Below are 14,292 nucleotides of genomic sequence, written 5' to 3' on the forward strand. Positions count from 1 at the left end.
CTCTTAGACCTGTGCTATTATAGGCAGAGACTTTCTGTTGTTTAGTCACTAAGTCATGTCTGACTATTTGCGACCCCATGAACTGCAGCACGCCAGGCTTCCCTGTCCTTCACCATCTCCCAGAGTTTGCTCAGATTTATGTCCATTGAGTTGGTGATGCCATCTAACCATCTCATCCTCTGCCACCTCAGGGTCTTTTCTAATAGGTGTTAAGAGGGAGCAAAAGTTAATGTATAGTTGCATATTGAAGAAAAAATTTTGTTCGGTAACAGGAATTAGTGAAATTTAATATATACTAATCCAGTTGGCAAGTATTATTATTTATTGTTCATATACTTTCTAAGCTAGTATGTACTTCTTGAAGACCCTTAACAGTTGAACATCTTGGGAAATAAGGGCTTCAGGTACATTGACACTGGTTTATAAGCTGGTATTAACTTATAATGTTTAGGGTATATCAGTGGGGTACCTTTTGCCCCCAAAGAAAGCAGATATACTTAATAATAGGCTCTGTTTTGTTATATTGGATTTATTTCATTTGTTCTTCCAGCACAAGTTTTTAGTGTCTTTTATGTGCCAGACACTGTTCCAGGCAAAAATCCCTTTCCCATGGTTTCAGCCCAGTAGAATATATTTATATGAATTATGATATAGAAGTAGAATCACCGTAAATAAAATGATAATGTACTTAGCCATCTGGAGGGTTGGGAGGACTTATGGCTTTTTATATAAGGCATCAAAATAAAACGTGTTTGTAAACTGAGTGGATGGCATCAGAGAACCAAGGAGTTCTATATAATAAAAAGGGTGTCATGTGAAAAGTTGAGTGTAGACAACATATTCGTATTGAGAAGGAATTTGTTTTTATTATAACTGAGAAATGCTCATTGTAGGAAAACCCTAAGGAAACAAGTTTTTTGAATGATGTATTTTGATTCAACTATTCCCTTACTAGAATGATGAAACAAGGGATCATGTGGAAGTGTGTCCTGAGGCTGGTGTTGTTATTCAGGAACTTTCTCAACGCATTTCACTAACTGGAGGTGCTGCCCTGATCGCGGATTATGGTCATGACGGGACTAAGACAGACACCTTCCGAGTATGTATAATTCAGTCACGTGATTTATCAGAATTTAACTGGTACAGTCTACTTAGTTGTCATATGTTAGGGTTGAAGTTCATTGAAGATATGTATCTCATTTTGGTTTCTACCGTGTCTGTCCTTGCTGCATTACATATTTTATAATTAATCTATGTTGTTATAATCACCCTTAATCCAGTATTTTACTGTCCACCTTTCCTTTGAACAGGGTCTAGATTGTCTACATTATTCCTTAAGTTGCAGAACCTAGGTTTGCATAGATTCTAGTAAACATCTGAATAATTCAAGTGGGAAGATTTTCTTAAAAAGTTCTTAAAAATTTCTCCTCCCTTCAGTAAAAAAAAAAAAAAAAGTTTAACTTTATTATTTATTTATTTTTTTTTTTTTTTTAAAGAAAAACCTGGAGAGTTTTTTTTAAAACACTGTTTCTCTAGATTTACCTCCAGGATTCTGATTTGCTAGGTCTGGGAAGAGTTCAGTAACATGTTCTTAGGTGATAACGATGCATATAGCTGATGGATACACTTTGTAAAACACCGTCTCGGTTCTGTTAACCTGAGTTCATCTGGAGAATTCTCTCTTTATCACCATGGGCATTAATGGAAATTTTCAACAGATGTCAAAGGCAGCATGTCCAGGCACTGCAACCTAGTACTTCATAGTGGGTTTCCCACATAGGATCTCGTTTGAAGAAAGGGTGCTATGTTGTAAGAGTTTGTAAACCCCTGATGTAGGCCATATATTCCTTTTTAACAGTTATGTAATGTGGACTACATGATAGCATTTCTTTAATCTTGATAATGATAACCATAAAAGTATAAAAACTCATCATTTAAAAATTACGTTCAAGGGGTTTTGTGGCCACAGGCTTCATGATGTCCTAACTGCCCCGGGAACAGCAGACCTAACAGCTGACGTGGACTTCAGTTACTTGCGTAGAATGTCCCAGGGGAAAGTAGCTTCCCTGGGTCCAATAGAACAGCAAACTTTTTTAAGAAATATGGGCATTGACGTCCGGCTGAAGGTAATGATTTATCTTATTTCACTATTACTAACTAGTTTAATTTCATAGTATTTCAATACGTACTGTAAGTAGTGAGTTCACGTGGTCTTGGTGCTCTTATAGTCCGATCCATGGTGTTGTGGTCTTTTCAGCAGTGTGGGGTTCAGTGTAACCAGACCACTTGAGGGTAGAGCAGATTGTAAGTTTCACGCATCTCTGTAAGACTTCCAAATAGTGTTAATGTTTGTTAAGAAAACTTAACTGCCTGTATGGGTATGAATTTTAGAACTGTCTTAAAGACAGCTTAACACTTCAGTGTAGATTAAACCACCTGGGAATGTTTGTTAAACATACAAATCTGTAGGTTTGAGTCACAGCAACCTATGTCTTTAATAAACAGGCCATGATTCTGAGGTAGAGGCTCAAAGTCACATTTTTAAGCAGTTTTATTGAATAGTTAATAGTCATTGTATTACTACATATACCTACGAATTGTTTCTTCTGGTTATTTTTACTAAGACATTTTTTCTTTTCAGATTCTTTTAGATAAAACAGATGACCCATCATTGAGGCAGCAGTTACTTCAGGGGTATAATATGTTAATGAATCCTATGAAGATGGGAGAAAGATTCAACTTTCTTGCCTTGGTACCTCATCAGAGACTTCATGGTAGAAATCATCAGACGAATGCACGTCAGTCAAAACCCTCTCCATCACCTGTAGCTGGGTTTGGTGAACTTGCTTGGCAGTGATATTTCAGTTTGGACTTTTCACCCCCAAGTTGGCCTAAGAAACCAGACTAAAGGGAACATATTTTATATATCACAGGTAAAATAAGTTATTAAAGTATTTTATCTCTTCATAGCCAATAAAAATAAACCAGACAGTACCACTGGAAGTTGATCTTTTAAGGTTGTATTTGATTCTTGGTACAAATGTTTGTTCTCAATTTAATGAAACAAAATATTGAGTATCCTCTAATTAATAAAGCTGGTTGTTATAGTTTTAAAGTGTAAACATGAATACTGACTGGTTTAATAACAACTGGAAACAACTGGCCATTCACAGGGGGCTGATTAAATAGAACTAGTTGCTCCATGGCATGTGAAAATCTTCTGGACCAGGAATCGAACCCGTCCCCTGCATTGGTAGGCAGATTCTTATCCACTGTACCACCAGGGAAGTCCAAAAGTGAAAGAAAAATGAAAGTTGTTCATTTGTGTCTGACATTGTGATCCCATGGACTGTATTCCTCCAGGCTTCTCTGTCCATGGAATTCTCCAGGCAGGAGTACTGGAGTGGGTTTGCCTGTTCCCTTCTCCAGGGAGTCTTCCCAACCCAGGGAATCGAACCCAGATCTCCTGCATTGCAGGCAGATTCTTTACTGTCTGTGCCACCAGGGAAATCCGAGTATGATGTTAAATGGCCTTTATTATGTTGAGATAAGTTCCTTCTGTATCAGCTTTGTTGAGTTTTATCATGAATGACTGTTGAGTATTGTTACTTTATTCTGTCTGTTGAGATGACTGTGTGATTTTAATCCTTTTATTAACGTTGATCACACTGAATGATCTGCAGATAATGTGTCCCTGGAATACATCCCACTTGATCATGGTATATTGTTGAATTCAGCTTGCTACTTTATGCGGATTTTTGTGTCTTTATTCATCAGAGATACTGGCCTGTAATTTTCTTTTGTAGTCTTTATCTGGTTTTGGTACAAGGGAAATCGTGGCCTTGTAGAATCAATCTGGGAGTGTTCCATTCTGTTACTGGAATAGTTTGAGGATAGGTATTAGCTTTTCTTTATATGTTTAGAATTCCTCTGTGAAGCCTGGAGTTTTGGTTTGCTGGTTTTTTTATTAATTACAAAGTCAATGTCACCACCAGTGATTGGTCTGTTCAGGTTGTCTTGATTCAGTCTTGGTGGGGTAAGTTTCTAAAAATTTGTGCATTTCTTCTAGGTTGATTTGTTGGCATGTAACTATTCATTGTATTCTATTTTTTTGGTATCTCTAGTATTATTTCTTCTCTTTGATTTATTCTGTTTGGGTCCTCTCTTCTCAGTGAGCCTGGCTAAAGACGTATCAATTTTATCTTTTCAAAAAACAAGTGCTTGGTTCATTGATGTTTTCTATTGTTGTCTGGACTTTATATTTCCTCTCTTACTTCCTTCCATATGCTAAGTTTGGGCTTTGTTCTTTTTCTAATTCCTTTAGGTGGTAGATTAGGTTGTTTACTTGAAACTTTTTTTTCTTGAGGTAGGCCTTATATTTGCTATGAACTCCCAGTAATCACTATGAAATTTGCCAGTCTGGTTTGAGGGGTGAGAAGTCTGTTTTAATTTGTCCTCCTTTTTGGTATTTGAATTTTTTACAATATGCTTCTGTGAATTTTATAATTAAAAACAAAATTAGATTAAAACAATTTTAAAGTCACAGTAAAACCAATCAACCTGACATGTACTTATTAAAACATGAATGAGAGTAAATGCAGACTTAGGAGGAATAATTTTCTAAAATTAGTTAATTCTCTCATTTTCAGATAACTGTCAAGATTTATTTCTGTAAGTTCCCATTCTTTTGGTTCACAGAACTTTTTAATAATACCAGACATGGACTTTCTGAAGAATTATAGTAATAGCCACACAAATTTGAGAGATTAAAAGAATGTTAGCTGTATATCTTCAATTTATAGCTTAACTATATTGGAAGTTCCCTGGCAGAGTGTTGAATGAAAATGTCCATAGTTGGCCCTTCCCAATTATTTAATAGTTTTCATGATTAAGGGGAAAGAGTTAGCCAGTGCTTCTTAAAACCTAGAAAAACGTAAATTAACTTACTTAAGTCTTTTGGCAGTTGCAGTAGTTGAATATTTAATGGTAGTTTCTGAAAAACTTTTAATTATTCCAAACTTTTAAGAAATGAGACCTTGAGGTAATAACCTCAAATTTTGTATAAAATTGTAATAATGAGTTGCTTTTTATTTTAGTCAGATAAAAAAAATCTGTGTTCTTAAATATAGCATTAGTTTCATTTACAAATACTATTTCCAAAACAGTTCTCTTACCAAAGCCTGGGAAAATAACACAACCAAATACAATTTTCTTTGGATACCTCTACTAGCTCAGGTTTTCACATGGAAAAGTACAGTGATATGGAAATACATTTTATTATCAAACTTCTTTAAGGATATTTACAAAAAGTGGGATATAATTAAAAATGTACTAAACAATGTCATTATAGACTTTGTATACATTATCAAATGTTTCTAACAGTTATTTCTTATACAAACATGATGACTTCAAGACAAAAAAGGTTATGCAGGTTATACAGTAACTGGAGAAAATTACTCAATTTCAAATTATCCGACAGTGCCTTTACAATTTTTTCTAAGAAAACTTCTCAATAACAAAAACAAAGAGTGCAATTAATTTTATGGCTTGTAAAGTTTTATTATATAAGTATAGCAAACAGCATTCCAGTTAATTTTCATCTTACACAGTAAAACCACAATAGGGTGCCTAGTGACTCAGAAATTACTTCATTTGAGCACACTGATTGTATAAACAGAGAAATTAGGGGAAGTTACCCCCTATCACAGGGAAAATACATTTCCCAAAGGTTTTGCATAATTAATTTGCTTTTTATTTTTTAAATTCCTGTATGAGAATGAAATAGTGAGAGACACTGTGGAATGTCTTCTGGGAATATCTAACGGTAGGCAGTATAGCAGAATGGTTAGCAATAAGGACTCTGGAGACACACTGCCTGGATTCAAACCCACATCCTAACTGTGTGACCTTAGGCAGCTAGTTAATTTTCCTGTGCCTCACTTTCCTTATCTGTGAGACAAAGTTCGATGACTTATCCATGTCTACTGTGAGGGAAAAACATGTCAAGAGCTCAGAACAGAGGAGCACTGGTGTTTGCTTCCATTCTCTCAAGGGTATTTTTAGCCCTACACAAGGGAGTAGCTTCAGGGATCTCTGAAGGCCCTCTCATTCTGTTCACAAGAACATTCTTTTGCTATCTCAGATTGCATGGGAAATGATAGTTAACACTTTTATAACTTTTAGCTTATAAATATCTGATCTTCACAACAACATTGAGGAAGACAGAGGCAGGAATTATAATCTTTATTTTGTAGATTGAGGAGCTCAAAGCTCAGCCAGGTTGTCACCTGCTGAGGTCAACACAGCTTAAGAGTGGAGCCAGATTTTTGGCCTTCACATCTTTTGTTCTTTTTGGAGGGGGAAAAAAACATTCACAGTGATTATTTAGGAATCAAGAAACACAAATCCCCTAGATTTTTTATAAGTGGATAGTCCTAGATCTTTAACTTTTTTGGGGAAACTATTAGTAACTTTTAAAAGCTATGAAAAAATCTAACCTCTTAAATATGATGTTAGGGTACAAAAACTGTCTTTAGCTGGCTGCTGGAGCTGCAGTGTTTTTAAAAATACTTCATTCTTTCATTTGCTCAGCTGATAATACAGCCCTACTCTTTATAAACTGTTTCATGCTCTACCCCACCCACTCCCCTAAACTGCTTAAAATAATTTATTTAAAAACATTCCAGATATCTGTAAAGCCTTCCAATAAGCTAAGGGAAGAAAAAAAGAATATTGTTTGTTATTCTTTCCTGTAGCATTAACTGACCCTGCACTGTCCCTACTTTTGGCATGTATTTAATTTTCTTCCTCAAATTATACAGTCCCATGTAAAGAGAAATTGTGCGATTAGAGTTCAGATCTGTACCCATTAAATGTTGGAATCTAATGGTGGCATCACAACAGCATCAATGGGAATGTGAATATTTAGCAGCAGAGTTGAACTATGGGAAGACGTATGTAACAACTCAGCACTTAGACCAGCAGTTCCTACTCCTGATTTTGTGTATCGGTTGTCCCAAATAATCTTAGGGGCTGTTGCAACATACAAACAAAAGGTGACAACTTTTCATGTTAAGAGCATATTCAGAATTTCAACCCCAAAGAAATTAGAGCGATACTATTATTTTGGAGTTTAACTGACCTAAAAGAGAAGGGTAAACCAGTTCAGCACTCCCTTTCTAGACATCTAGGAAAAACCCCTCAGTGCCTCTGTGGTCAGTTAAACAAATGTTTAAAGTCTATAGGAAATGGCATGTTGGTAGCCTCTCAGTTATCTCATAAATGCAAATCTGTTTAGTTATAAACTGTGTAATAACTCTTGTATGATTTGCTCAAGCTATGCAATAACTGGACTCTGGCTTGCCTTTTTTCTCCTTTTAAAAAAAAATGATGTAAGAACAAGAAAGGGAAGATAAATTAAGTGCCACTATTGTACTAAAATGAATGATTAGGGAAAAATACAAAAACCAGTTATTGCTTATGTTGTAAAGGTTTATGAAAAGCTTCATCTTGGATTCCATTATGTTTTTATGACTCAGTTTCCCCTCTTGTACCTACTCAGTATGAACTACAGTATCGGTGTCACTGATTCCTTATATTTTCCATGTCTTTGCATCCTTTCAGATGACAGCATACAAAGAACAACAGTTACGCAGCAAAATACCAGTCCATGACATGACATGCTTCCTTACTGAAGTTAGCTCATTGGTAACTAAGGATCTTCTTCCATGTCATCTGGATTGGGAGCCATAATGAAGTGCTTTGGGTATACAAGGTTGTGTGTGTATGCATGTATTTCCCAGCGGGCATCGTCACTTTCGTGTGTAATGTAACGTTCACCAATGCGAGTTTCAAATTCTCTAAGGTCAAGCCAAGTCTGATAGTCCTAGGGGAAAAAAAATGAAGATTATGAACAGTAAAAGAAACAAAATACTGTTAACTTGTTTTTTTGCTTAGCACCCTAGTTATGTAATTGACAACCCCTACCCCCTGCTGCTGCTGCTAAGTTGCTTCAGTCGTGTCTTGTTCTGTGCGACCCCATAGACGGCAGCCCACCAGGCTCCCATGTCCCTGGGATTCTCTAGGCAAGAATACTGGAATGGGCTGCCATTTCAAATACTAGCTATACAATAAGTTCCATTTGTAATACTTTAGGTTAGCAATGTTATAGATACTTTTTCAGATTTAGTCTCTCTCATGAAGGAAGTAACTCTTCTAAAATTAAAAAAAAAAAAAAAAAAAAATACTGCCTCAGCCCTCTGAGGTGGTTAATAATAACTATTAATCTGATTACACCTTACTCCTCAAAACAGGGGAAACGTGCTTAGACTCTGTTGTCAGGATAATTTAATAGTTGCTGAGATTAATTATGACTACATCTGTTCTAAAGTTACTTATATCCCTCATTCCCTTTACAGTAATTGTTCTAAAGCTTCTCTCTAGTCTGAAGTTTGGGGGTATCTTTTGATAAATCTATGCAATGGCTTTTAGGGGAATTAAACCAAACATTTAAAATGGCATATCTGATCTTTTCAATATAAAATATAAACCTTTTGGTGGACATTTTAAAAATAAAATATATTTGACAATATAATGTGTTATGCTCACCTTACAAAAAGGTGAAATAAACACCATAAGGCCCTAAGACATGTAGAATCTGATGATCTTTTAAGAGTGGTTTCATTAAATAAAACAAATCACCACTAACTGCTCAAATGAGGATTGCTAAAGAGAAATACATTGTTTTTACCTGCAGCCAGGGATGACTAAGAGATTTGTCTACGCTGTAACGTTTTCTCATCTTCACTTGAAGTAGGTTGTTTATCAAATCAATTGCTAAGGGAAAAGACAAAATAAGCTATGTGAATCTGAGCACTGACCACCCCAAACCTGTGACTCTGCCTGGAAGGCAGTTCAATCCACAGAAATATACGGTTCAAGATATTTGCTTCTCGAGGACATAGCCTTTAAGCTAACATATTAGTGACTGATAAATATTTATTGAATTCAGTATACCTGGTTTATTAAGGAGATAGTACAGAATACAAGTTTAAAGTGTAGACTGGAGCCCGCCCGCTTGAGCCCAAGTTGTGACTGTGTGACATGGGGTCAGTTAACTGCACTGTGCCTGTTTGCTCATCTGTAAAATAAGGTTGTTGAGAAGATGAAATAAACTTAATACACACAAAGGGCTCAGAATGATGCTTTTATGTGCTAAGAATTAACCATTACTTTTAAAAATGAATAAAACAGACTCTTTACAGTCTGATTTTTTTTTTTTTTTTCCCCTCCACAACGATGCTATGCTATTCTCTAGTTTTGGGCTTGGTCTGGAAAAGAGCCAAAGCCATTCACTGCCTTGCTTCTGCAGATGTAGTTATAGTGAGGTAATAACTTCTTACCAAAAGTTCGTACTTAACAGGTTTTAACAAATAAGTTCATGGTATTTTGGTGTATGTGGTGAGATCTTAGCATGCATATTTTATCCAATTATTTGGAGATGTGGGCTAACTACAAAACCAAAGCAACCATGTAACTACACAGACAGAATCCTTATGTAACAAGGCAACTGTTACTAAGGTCTGCATCCAGGGATGAGCCACACTAAGGACCATCCTATACTATTTCTAGTTCTATCTATATACTGTCATACCAGTCAAGGCTTTCCAGATTTTTTTCCACCCTGTTTTTTCCCCCCAAATTAGTTTAAGTACTAGTTTCTCTATATTCTAAATATCCATTGTTCCTTAAATGGCAGTCTGCTATGTGCATCAGGATCATTCAGTGTGTTTACTAAAATGCATTCCTGAGTAGCAGTACAGCTGGTGAGTCTGAGTCTTAGGGACGGAGCCAGAGGGTCTTTTTAATAACCTCACCAAGTGATTCTGATGTAAGAGGTCTATAGACCACACTGTCCAAGAGGCTCTAAGGTGACTCTGGCAATATCCCCAAACCCTCATATATACTTCTTCCATCAGATCTCGTCATTAACAAGTAAGCCTACTATTTACTATTTACTATGTTGGCCCTCAGACTTTCCCCAGTTTTATTAATCCCTATGATTAGGTCTCATACTGGGCAGAATTTTAAAAAATGTTTTAAGTGGTGTATAAAGAACCTGATTTAGTTCTGAAGATAAGAAAAGTGACTGTGAAAAGACAGATTACTTCAGGAAAAATACGTCCAACCAGTAGCCTAAGTAGATCATACAGTTTGGAGGGGTTCAGGGAAGACTTCACAGATGAGCCACAAGATCAGGGATCTCTGAAGGGCTGGAAGGGTTTCGACAGCAAGGAGGAGAGCAGGCAGAGGAAAGGTCTAAAGCAAAATGCAGCAAACGGCTGAAAGCAGCTTGTGTAGGGCAGCGGTAGCAGAGGAGACCAGAAGGTGAGAACCTGGGCCGCGTCACAGAGACCTACAGCTGCAGCCTGGTTCCAGGGAGGCTGAGGTGTGTGGGGGCACAGTAAGACGAAAGCAGCATTTCCAGGAGACGGACTTGGCACCGGTGACTGGGGAGCACAATTACAAAGCTGTTTCAGTAGTTTCAAAATGAGGCAGTTGGGACCTGGATTAGTGCCCTGCCTGGAAACTTAGGAAGATAAAGAAACTATATATAAAAGGAAGTATTCTTCAAACAATGGTAAATAGCTGAATTTGGAAGATGAATGGGAAATATTAAAAAGAGATGTCAAAACAGGGTGATGTGGAATCATGAAGGTTTTTAAACTAAGATGCACAGACCAAAAACTTAATTTTTTTTTTTTTTTACCTTCACCAGAAATTTCTCTCCATGGATTTGGTGGGTACATAAATGCAGCATTCTGGATTTGGTCATTTATATCTTCATCTTCATTAAAAGGGAATGTGCCACTGAGGCTCACATAGACGATAACTCCCACTGACCACATATCTAGAGAACGGTTGTAACCTTTGCTCCTGAGAACTTCAGGGGCCAAGTATGCTGGAGTTCCTACCACAGATCTCCTGAATGACTTTTCACCAATGATGCGTGCAAACCCAAAGTCACACAGCTTCACCTGGAAATTAAGGGTGATGTTAATTTTATATTATTGATATACAGATAAAATATATATCAATTTATTTATAATTACCTGTTCCTAAATATGATATGGAATCATTTAAACACATTTGCCAACTGTATTATGAATGCCAAAAGATTATACATAGGGAAACTGTAAAATATCCTTTTCCCAAAAGGAAGATACATTTATAACCCTATGATCCATTACTAACAGTATGAAGAACTTTGCTAAGTGCTTGTTTCAAACAATCACTTTTGAAGTGTAGCGTCCAGAATGCCAAATACCAGAATGGTGTTATGAGTGCTCATCATTTTTGATGAAATGGAAGGTGCTGATCTTTTATCATTTGGCTTGGAGACCCCTTTCTATCATCTAGAAGCAGGAACTGTTTCATTTTTAAATCCTCAGTGGCCTCACAGTGCCTGTATAAAGGTACTCAAGTGTTTGCTGAATGAAAAATAAGTTATGATATTTAAAAACTTACCCTTTATTTTACTTAACCCTAGAATCTCTCTTCCCAAGGTCACTATATATTGGCAAGTATATACACACCAGTTCAGGTGTGTTAAAAGATAACTATTAATGTGGCCAGTAAAAGCGTAATACTAGAGATTGCTTGAAAGAATTAAGAGTAGCTTTTCTATGACTACGGAACAAAATATTGCTAGTTAGATGTTTAGATTTGCAAAGAGTTATGTCTGAGGGTAGCCATAGTCACTACCATGCTCTTTTGGAAAGAAGGCTCTGGAAATGTAATGAGCTTGCTGCCTGTCCTCTAGCAGAGGTTCAAATTCTGGTGATTAAGGATACATCCATGCTGGGCAGCAAATGCCAAGTACTTCCCTGAGGGAAATGCCCAGATTCACAAAATGTCTTCACTAAAAACGTTAAGATGAATTGAGAGATGAGGGATTTGGCCTCTAAAAACCAGTGATACACATAATGACTGGAAAGCAAAGATGGACCTTCATACGTGTTTTTATGATGTTTGTTTTGTGTCATTACTGAATTTGGCTACTTCCTCTGAGATTCAAATCCTATCTGAAGAATAGGATTATCAACCATGAAGAAATGTGAACTCTTTCCCCCCTCATTAAATGCCATATTTCAGCTAACATTTTGATAAAGATGACTTGGCAGTTTGGCAACTGAAAAAAGAGTGGCCATGCCTAGCATTTGATAAAAAAAAAAAGAGTATCAAATAAATGACATTATTTTCCCTTTGATCCTAATGGAGGTTAGAAGGTTCGAGTTTTAACCTTAGCTGGAGGGGTGTGCATCCTTTGCCCATACTCCTTTGAAGATCAAATGAAATAATATATTGAAGCACTTTATTTAAAATATAGCATCAATGCTCGTGGCACCTTTTTGATCTCATAAAGACAAGGGGATTACTTTTATTCTCATATGCATTCTAAGAGGAATATGATTACTTCCTTAAATGTAAAAAGAGTTGAATAATTTTTTTAAATATATCTTTTTCTTTGAAGGACAATCTGAGTTGTATTTACCAACGGAACAGTCATCTGTTGCCCTCTTGTCTAATTGTTTTTTAAATAAATGCACATAAACAATAACTTGGAAATAAATTATTCGAGTTGATGACAGTCATGAGAAACATTCATAGGCACCACTAATGTATAGTCCTTAGGATAAATGATTCAGACTTTGGGTTAAGAACCATTTTTAGGTTATGAGATAAATCTGAATCAAGATGAACATGTTTTAATGAAATAAAATTTAACCAAGTGAAAAACAAAATGAGTGCATCATATGCAGGAGACACATTATCATCATACGTATGTGAGCCCTGGTGGTGATGGGAAATGTAATTCTTCCATGGGTTTTGTCGAGAATGTTTGAAATACAGTACTCTAAAGAGGAAGAGTTGGCTGCCTGCCTCAGCCAAAATCTTGTCTTCCCATTTCAGGGTTATCCCTCAGTTTATTTCATAGGGAATTTGTCCTGAGGACCAAGCACCAACCAAGGCTACCTCTTCCTACTTCATTCCCAAACCACAGGGGAGCGGTGAACTGTGCACAAATCACAAAAAAATTACTCCTTAAGAACTGGTCTAAAAAGTCATTAGGTGTAAAAAGCCTTCATGAACACAAACAATATATCAATAATTAGTAAAATGTCAATTCAAATTATTCAGGTATAAATCCTCCCTGGTAGTTACAAGCTAAAAACTATTTCTGTAGATAGTTATGAACTGAATCTACAGCACTGCCTTTCATTACATGTGTGCTTCACAATGTTGTCACAGATATTTAAAACCATACTTTAAAAAGGTTCTGGAGAATATCTCACCTGAGGAAATGGCTCTGCTGATGCGAGTAGCACATTTTCTGGCTTTAAATCACAGTGCACAATATTCTTAAAATGCAGATTCCTCAAAGCAACAAGTATCTGTTATTGAAGAAGAGAGAATTTTTTCTGTTCCTGGAAAAGTCACAGCTAAATCCTAATTGGACCCCCCCGAACAGTATAATAATTTGGAAAGTCCATTACAGTTCATCAAGATTTAACTCTAAGTGTTATTGTCTTCTTCAAAGTAACAACACCCACAATATCCTGATATGTGAAAAGCACTACTATTTCCCATAGTCCTTAATTTTTCTCTAGTTTCAAAAAAAAAAAAAAGTTTAAAATACCTGTGTGACCATGAATTTAGTTATTCGTTCTGGAAGTCGACTTTTCTCACTAGATAAAATCATTTCCAGCATATCTCCATGTAGCTTTTCCATCACTACAAAAACTCGTTCCGGGGTTTCAAACATACATTCCAGGTTTACAATCCCAGGATGGTGCAAATTCTAGAGAGTTGCAGAACATTATGTGACCAACGTGAGTAAAGTTTTACTACGCAAGTATCTAACAATGTACTGCAGTTAACTGTATGGAATAATGGCACAAAAGATAGCTCAGAAAAATAAAAGCAAACAAAAAGGATCATGGAGTTTGATTTTCAAAGTTCTGTACTAAAGAGAAGATGCACAGGAAGGGAAAGAATGTCTTCCCAGTTTGATTATATAACTGCCCTTGTCCATTACTGCTTTTCCTTTTTTGTCATCTTTTTAATCTTCTGATGGTACTCTAACTTTATGCTATCCACAAATAGGCACCAACTACCAAAGTTTTAGCCAATTACACAGCTTTGGTTCTTCAGGGCTGTTTGTAAAGGTCTTGGCTCAACAGGTGGCTTTGTCTTTAAGGTAGTTATTTATCTAAGTCCTGATCTCATATC

At 36.3% G+C, this 14,292-nt stretch overlaps 2 protein-coding genes across 6 annotated transcripts in view; one reads left to right on the top strand and one right to left on the bottom strand.

The window, feature by feature from the left end:
- NDUFAF7 (NADH:ubiquinone oxidoreductase complex assembly factor 7) overlaps nucleotides 1-9,190 on the top strand; it is a 22,838-nt gene extending 13,648 nt beyond the window's left edge. Inside the window, exons 8-11 of one of the 3 annotated variants that reach the window (XR_006543245.2) lie at nucleotides 956-1,099; nucleotides 1,953-2,126; nucleotides 2,642-2,933; nucleotides 7,624-9,190. Coding sequence is in view for 1 of the 3 variants with exons in the window: in XM_044925827.1 (XP_044781762.1) it covers nucleotides 956-1,099; nucleotides 1,953-2,126; nucleotides 2,642-2,857 (534 nt within the window). In the remaining 2 variants the exon portion in view is untranslated. Of the gene's footprint in view, nucleotides 1-955; nucleotides 1,100-1,952; nucleotides 2,127-2,641; nucleotides 2,937-7,623 lie in introns of those variants that run through there. The other 2 variants (XM_044925827.1, XR_006543246.2) reach the window with 2 other exon arrangements.
- Nucleotides 5,063-14,292, bottom strand: part of PRKD3 (protein kinase D3) — an 86,963-nt gene continuing 77,733 nt past the window's right edge. For all 3 annotated transcript variants that reach the window (XM_044925826.1, XM_006056832.3, XM_006056833.3), the window contains 5 exons: nucleotides 13,700-13,861; nucleotides 13,356-13,454; nucleotides 10,769-11,036; nucleotides 8,750-8,835; nucleotides 5,063-7,885 (listed from right to left, as the gene is read on the bottom strand). In XM_044925826.1, coding sequence (XP_044781761.1) covers nucleotides 7,712-7,885; nucleotides 8,750-8,835; nucleotides 10,769-11,036; nucleotides 13,356-13,454; nucleotides 13,700-13,861 — 789 coding nt within the window. In that variant the 3' untranslated portion in view covers nucleotides 5,063-7,711. The remainder of the gene's footprint in view (nucleotides 7,886-8,749; nucleotides 8,836-10,768; nucleotides 11,037-13,355; nucleotides 13,455-13,699; nucleotides 13,862-14,292) is intronic.

The sequence above is a fragment of the Bubalus bubalis genome, chromosome 12 (genome assembly GCF_019923935.1).
Source record: "Bubalus bubalis isolate 160015118507 breed Murrah chromosome 12, NDDB_SH_1, whole genome shotgun sequence".
NCBI classification, from domain to species: domain Eukaryota; kingdom Metazoa; phylum Chordata; class Mammalia; order Artiodactyla; family Bovidae; genus Bubalus; species Bubalus bubalis.